At 48.9% G+C, this 7,788-nt stretch overlaps 1 protein-coding gene across 1 annotated transcript in view; it reads left to right on the top strand.

Moving 5' to 3' along the window:
- The first annotated feature begins 7,035 nt into the window (after positions 1 to 7,035).
- Positions 7,036 to 7,788, top strand: part of FBP2 (fructose-bisphosphatase 2) — a 39,573-nt gene continuing 38,820 nt past the window's right edge. The window contains exon 1 of the mRNA XM_032164579.1: positions 7,036 to 7,301. Coding sequence (XP_032020470.1) covers positions 7,132 to 7,301 — 170 coding nt within the window. The 5' untranslated portion in view covers positions 7,036 to 7,131. The remainder of the gene's footprint in view (positions 7,302 to 7,788) is intronic.

Below are 7,788 nucleotides of genomic sequence, written 5' to 3'. Positions count from 1 at the left end.
AAAAGTCTCCCTTGCTTTGTGTCAAATAATAATGATGATGACAATAATAACTGCTGATGCATATAACATTAGATAACTCATTTAATCTTCACAATAACCCAACGAATCAGATACTCTGAATAATCCATTTTATAAATGACAAAATGGACGAGGAGAGATGAAGTAATTGGCTCAAGGCTTCCAGCCAATGAGTGGCAGAGCGGGGACCTGAATGCAGGCAGCCTGGCCATTGCGAGCCAGCATACGGCTTCTCCTTCATGTCGTCCCGTTCAGGCCTGGCCCATCATTCCTCAGCCTCGTTCAGGATTGCAGCTGAGGAACCATGCAGCCCGAACATGGCGACTCACGCCTTCCTAGAAATGGGGGAGCTGATGGCTTAATGGTGGTACCTGCATGTGACCCTCTGGCCTCCCAAACATGGATGTAACCATCTGAATCCCAAGTGAAGGTTTACTTGTTACCCAGTGGTGATTTTTCTTTTTCTTTCTTTCTTTCTTTTTTTTTTTTTGTGAGGCGGAGTCTCGCTCTGTCTCCCAGGCTGGAGTGCAGTGGTGCAATCTCGGCTCACTGCAACCTCTGCCTCCCGGGTTCAAGCGATTCTCTTGCCTCAGCCTCCCGAGTAGCTGGGATTACAGGCGCCCATCACCACGCCCAGCTAATTTTTGTATTTTTAGTAGAGACGGGTTTCACCATATTGGCCAGGCTGGTCTCAAACTCCTAACCTCATGATCCGCCCGCCTTGGCCTCCCAAAGTGCTGGGATTACAGGAGGGAGCCACCGCGCCCGGCCACCTTGTGGCGATTTTTCTATAAAAGCACGGCACTTAACTCACAAAGCCTAATAGTTCCTACAGTCTAGTTACCATAAGAAAAAGGATTCACTACAAGAACAGGGTTTAAGGAAATGCAATTTGTTGCAAGCAAGCAGGCTTCTCACTAAACTCTCTATAGAAACAGTTTCTCCCTCCACTAACCCTGATCTTACTGGACCAGAGTCCAAGATCGTGGCAAGCTCTGTCAGGCACTAAGTAACACCTGTAGCCCCCCTTGAGCTCTAGATATAAAATGGATCTATCCATATAATTCCACTTGGGAACTGAAAACAGGTGTCTGTGTGAATCCTGCTTCTTCCCCTCCAAACAGTCTCCATTCATTTCACATTTTCCCAGCAGGAAACTGTGATCTTGAGCATTGGATCTGCTTCTGTCCACTGACCAGACAGACCCAAAGCCAGTATTTCCCCACTCCAGCTGGGCTGCCCTCTGGGAAAGTCCCCTGACGCACAAAGCACCTGTTGAGTTTTAAACTTCTTGTAACTCAGCTGGCATCTGGTTCTCAAAGCATGAAGGGAGAGACATGTGGTCTGGGAGCCTTTTCCTGATATCTATATCTATATCTATATCTATATCTATAATCTATAGATATATCTATCTATAGATATAGATAGATATATCAGGGCGCAGTGGCTCACGCCTGTAATCCCAGCACTTTGGGAGGCTGAGGCGGGTGGATCACAAGGTCAGGAGATCGAGACCATCCTGGCTAACACAGTGAAACCCCATCTCTGCTAAAAATACAAAAAATAGCCAGGCGTGGTGTCAGGTGCCTGTAGTCCCAGCTACTCGGGAGGCTGAAGCAGGAGAATGGCGTGAACCCAGGAGGCAGAGCTTGCAGTGAGCCAAGATCACACCACTGCACTCCAGCCTGGGTGACAGAGCGAGGCTCATCTCAAAAAAAAAAAAAAAAGAATGAGGGTCTTTGCAGATCTAATTAAATTAAGGAGTGAGATGAGATGAGCCTAGATGACCTACATTACGGTGGGTCCTCCTCTGAAGCCATGCATTTTTGTACAGGTTCATGACGTGGCAGGAGCCTGGAGGCCTGAGCCACCGCCCTGTTGATGTCAGCCTGGGACCGGAAGGAGAGACAAACCTTTGCTGTGCTAAGCCGTGGGGATTTTAGGTTTATTCATTGCTGCACCATAACATAGGCTATCCTGACTAGACCAGACCAAACTTGGCAATATTTTTAACCTCTCTGAGTCTCCCTTTCTTCATTTGCAAAATGTTAATTGTAATATCTATTGTAGTCAAGGCCATTTTCATCGTAGGTAACAGAAACCCATTTATTCTGCTAAAGCAGAAAGGCAATTTGTTGGAAAGCTTCAGGGGACTCTCATGAAACCTAGCACCCACTGCTTTCCTAACCCCGAGGATACACCCTTAGTCCGTCCTGGCATTGTCAGCCAATTCACTGTGTCTCCATGTCTCACACCAAGTTCCCTGGAGAAAACCTGACTGTCTTAGCTTGTGTCCAGTTAGCTGCAGCCATAGACCCGGGTCATGTAAGACAAACGTGGCCTTGGGTTTTCTTTTTATGGGCAGGGCACACTTCTCTCTAAGATGGGGATCGTGGGCTGAGCAGATACTCTAAAGGATCTGCCATGCTGGAAGCAGAAATGCTGAGGTTTCATGAAAGAGCGTTTGTTGGGATCACTGGAGACGGGGCATGGAAAGCATTCTAACAGAGTTTTGCTAACAGAGAATATGCCCTCAGCTAGTACTGTACAGTCACAGCCCAGATCCCAGCCTTCAGGTGGGGGCCCCGCCCTATGAACTGCCCTAAGACTGCCTTCCTGTTCAGAGACTCTGTCCTTACTACTTCCGCCCAGGCCTGTGAGGACCTTTCACCAAGCACAGCAAGCCCATAAATAGCTCTGTGGTCACCAATGCATCAGTGGCCCTGAAAAAAGCGTGAGCTGGATGCTGCCCCCCCTTCCTCTGGGCCTTCCAGACGCCCCGTGTGTCCACGCTGTTGTGTGCCCTGAAAGAACTTTGGCATTTACTGAAAGGTCACCAGCTGCAATTTCAGATCATGTAGGTAACTTGAACTTCCAACATTTAAATGTAGCTGAAAGGGGCATGACAGCTGCACAGGTGCCAGCCTGGGCTGGAGGGTGGCAGAAATAGCAGGCCCTCCCTTGGATCCCTTTAGGGGGTGAGGTGACTTATAAATGGCACTGGCCAATCCCCCTCCCTCCTGATCCCCAAATTATCCAGGCTTCTGCTCATCCTTGACACCCACAGTGCCAGACAACCAGCGCCTCTCCAGAGATCTGTGTATAACACTGGCTTGTTGTGAACAGATATGTTAATAAAACATAATAAGCCAAGTGTGGTGGCTCACGCCTGTTATCCCAGCACTTTGGGAGGCTGAGACGGGAGGATCACCTGAGGTCAAGAGTTTGAGACCAGCCTGGCCAATATGGTAAAACCCCAGCTCTACTAAAAACACAAAAGGTAGCCAGGCGTGGTGGTGTGTGCCTGTGGTCCCAGCTATTCGGGAGGCTGAGGCGGGAGAATCACTTGAACCTGGAAGATGGAGGTTGCAATGAGCCGAGATCGTGCCACAGCACTCCAGTCTGGGCAACACAGCAAGACTCTGTCTCAAAAAACAAAACAAAAAAACAAAAAGCATAATAAAAATAATTACAGGAGTGGCCAATAAGCACCTGCTCAACATCACTAATCATTAGGAAGATGCAACTACTGTAAGCCACAGTGAAGATACCACCTCACACCCATTAGGATGTTTACTGTACAACAAACAGAAAATAACAAGTGCTGGCAATAAGGCAGAGACCCTGGGACCCTTGCTCACTGCTGGGGAGTGTGAAATGGTGCAGCCGCTGTGGAAAATGGTGCAGCAGTTCTTCCAGAAATTAGACATAGAATTACCATATGACCCTGCAGGTCCACTTCTGGGCACATCCCCAAGAGAATTAAAAGCAGGGCATGACAGCATTACTCACACTAGCCCAGAGATGGAGGCAACCCAAGCGGCCATGGAGGATGAATGAGTAAACAGACTGTGGTGCGTCCATACCAGGGAACACTGTTGAGCCTCAGAGAGGAGGGGACTCTGACCCATGCCATACCAGGGTAGCCATATTCATAGAGACAGAAAGCAGAACGGCGGGTGCCGGGGACTAGGTGTTGGGAGGGGGAGTGGGGAGTTCTTGTTTAATGGGTGCAGAATTTCAGTTTGCAAAATTTGAAATTGGGGTTATGACTATAATTGGGGTCTAGAACTGTTCTATCATGCGAACCCCCCTTGCCCTGTCCCCTCCCCACACCCCTACCCCGGCAGCCATGAGAGTTATCTGTCCCCACAGGTTTGCATTCAGGAGAGTCCCCTACAAATGCAATCAGACTATAGATACCCCCTGGAGACCACTGCTGTCACTCTGAGTGACACAGTGCCTCTGAGACTAGCCTAAGTGCCACACGTGACACTAATGTTTGTGTTGTTGATTAATAGTATTCCACTGTGGCCAGGTGTGGTGGCTCACGCCTGTAATCCCAGAACTTTGGGAGGCCGAGGCGGGCAGATTACGAGGTCAGGAGATTGAGACCATCCTGGCTAACACGGTGAAACCCCGTCTCTGCTAAAAATACAAAAACAAAATTAGCTGGGCGTGGTGGCAGGCGCCTGTTGTCCCAGCTACTCAGGAGGCTGAGGCAGGAGAATGGTATCAGCCTAGGAGGCCGAGACCATGCCACTGCACTCCAGCCCGAGACCACACCACTGCACTCCAGCCTGGGCAAAAGAGGAGACTGTCTCAAAATAAAAAAAAAAAAATATTCCATTGTATGGCTCTCCCAGTGTGTTTACCCATTCACTGTTGAGGAGCTTTTGGATGTTTGCAGTTTCTAGTTTAACTATAACTGCTATAAATACCTGTGTGTGGGTTTTTGTGTGAATATAGATTTTCAGTATTGTTTTGCACCATCACAGGGGAAACCTTTTTTTTTTATTTTTTTTTCTGAGACGGAGTCTCGCTCTGTCGCCAAGGCTGGAGTGCAGTGGTGCAATCTCAGCTCGCTGCAAGCTCCGCCTCCCGGGTTCACGCCATTCTCCTGCCTCAGCTTCCCGAGTAGCTGGGACTACAGGCGCCCACCACCACGCCCGGCTAATTTTTTGTATTTTTAGTAGAGACAGGGTTTCACCGTGTTAGCCAGGATGGTCTCGATCTCCTGACCTCGTGATCCGCCTGCCTCGGCCTCCCAAAATGCTGGGATTACAGGCATGAGCCACCGCGCCCGGCCTATATTTGGGATCTTAAATCTGCATATTAAGAACTGCTGGTAGATCTTAGTTTTATCTGAAAGTTTTCACATAAATTGTGAGCACCAATGCCCATCTCAACCACTTGGTTGCCCTCCTCAACCAGTTTGGTTGATCCAATGCCAGTGCCCAGCTCCCGCTGCAGGCATCACCACACGACCCTGATCTGGCCGATGCTGTGCACAGGGAAGTCTACGGGGGTGGGAGGTTGGGTTCCGGGGAAATTGTTCTTTCCTAATAAAAGGGAACTGATGTGGTTGGAGCTGCCCTTGCTCCCCTCTTTGTATCTTCAACGTGGGCTAGGTGTTCAGAACTGCAGTGACATTTTGTGCTCACAGGATGCCAAGCAAGGGGCACAATCCAGCAGACCAAGGATGACAGAGACGAGACAGAGAGGGGTCCCAGTGGAACCACAAACAGCTGAATGAATGCCAGCCACCACCTCCTAGTGCACTCGTGGTCTATGAGGAAATAACCCCCCACTTGTAAATTGCTCTAAGTGTTCTATTACTTGCAGCTGGACATATTCTTTTTTTTTTTTTTTTTTTTTTGAGACGGAGTCTTGCTCTGTCGCCCAGGCTGGAGTGCAGTGGCGCAATCTCGGCTCACTGCAAGCTCTGCCTCCCGGGTTCACGCCATTCTCCTGCCTCAGCCTCTCCGAGTAGCTGGGACTACAGGCGCCCGCCACCACACCCGGCTAATTTTTTGTATTTTTAGTAGAGACGGGGTTTCACCGTGGTCTCGATCTCCTGACCTCATGATCTGCCCGCCTCGGCCTCCCAAAGTGCTGGGATTACAAGCGTGAGCCACCGCGCCCGGCCGCAGCTGGACATATTCTAACTGACATAACTGTCAGGGGAAAAAACCTTCAGAGAAATGTGCATGTTCTACTGTTTTGTGAAATCAGATTATGTATGATTGCACAATATTTGTGTGCATGTTGAAAGACTGGAAGGGCAATAATAGGTAACAAAGTACTGAGCACCTACCATACTAGGCATATCTCATTGCAGCCACTCTATAAGGTGGATGCTTCATGGTTATCCTCATTTAAGAGTGAGACAACTGAGGTTCCAAGGGATTTAATAACTTTCCCAAATCATGCAACCAACAGACAGCTAGCTTGGGACAGAGAGCCAGGTCTGGCTGGCCCTAGAGAAAGTGCTTCCACCACCATATGCACCCCACCAGTGCCTACTGGCTGTGCAGACCACCACCAGCTCTAGTAGCACTGATTTCTGGAGAGTGGGATGGGAGGATGGGCTGGTGGTGAGGAGGTTTTTCTTTATCCACTTCTTTGGTGTTTCCTTTATAATAAGCAATTTTTGTTACAAAAGTGCACATCCAGAGATATTGACAAAATAACACTGGTGCCAGGAACTGTGCTAGGAATATAATAGTTTTCTTCCAGATCTGGATCTCTACTGTGAATATCCACCGGTCATACATGCTTACTGGAAATAAAAAGCATTCTTTCCTAACTTATTCCAAACCCTGGCTAAAGGAATTCTGAGGTTGCCATTATGTTACTATGTGACCTTTGTCCCAGATAAGGAACCTGCCAATTTGCCACCTCCGCCCTCGGGAGAGCCAGGCCCTGCAGTCACTATATGTGAAGAATCCTTTGGAGCCTGGAATAAGAAGGTTTTATGCATCATTTTTTAATCAACTGGATTTCTCACCTCCCACCTGTGCCTAAATTGTGGCTTCTTGGTATCTTGAAAGGGGGTGCTCAGCAGGAGAAAGCGGCTCCATGTTTCTGGGCAGCCCGTCCTATTTACAGACTGCTGCGGCTCCCTGGCAGCTGCCACAGTCCCCGACGCCAGAGGGAGTTCCTTGAGGGCCCCAGCAGTTGTTTGAGTCATGTGTTTTGGGCCCTTTTCCTTAGAGATCCTGGCAGGGCCAGCATAGATTTCTTATCGGCTTCCACACTGTGGAGCCGCAGCCCTCAGAGGTAAGCAAGGTTTCCTGCCTGGAGAAAAGGATTTGAAGCATTCCAGCCATAATGACGGACAGAAGCCCCTTCGAAACCGACATGCTCACCCTGACCCGCTACGTTATGGAAAAGGGGCGTCAGGCCAAAGGGACTGGGGAGCTCACCCAGCTGCTGAACTCAATGCTCACGGCCATCAAAGCCATCTCCTCGGCCGTACGCAAGGCCGGCCTGGCCCACCTGTGAGTCCTGGGGAGCAGGCATGGGGCACAGAGCACCCCAGGCCCACGCAGGGGTGTGGGAGTTGCAGGTGCTTTGGCAAGAAACTGGGTCCAAAGCTTATTGGCCCTGTGTGCCCTAGATGGAAGCTGCATTTCAAGTTCCTATCATGTGTACTTTGATAAAGGGGCCTTTGACTTGTTTTGAGAAAGGAACGAAAACATGCTATGAGAAATATGCATGTAATTTTTCCAGTTATTATAATGATACCAAGTGCAGTGGCTTGTTGCATTAAAATGTGTCGTGTTATCATGACTTGTATTTGCACAGAGTGAGTCTCACTGGCACAAAGAAGTAGAGGGATTACGTGAAACATCTCTTTATGTCTTTTGCAGACATGAGTGTTTTATTTTAATAAGCTTTGCAAATATTTTAGGAGCTGGAAATTATTTACGACATAGGAAGCTTGGTAGAGCCCCTTCCTGCATCTGCTCTCTCATCATCTAAAGG

The sequence above is a fragment of the Hylobates moloch genome, unplaced genomic scaffold (assembly GCF_009828535.3).
Source record: "Hylobates moloch isolate HMO894 unplaced genomic scaffold, HMol_V3 SCAFFOLD_10, whole genome shotgun sequence".
NCBI lineage: Eukaryota > Metazoa > Chordata > Mammalia > Primates > Hylobatidae > Hylobates > Hylobates moloch.
Note: the sequence above shows the minus strand (reverse complement) of the source record. Positions and strands in the feature narration are given on the sequence as shown.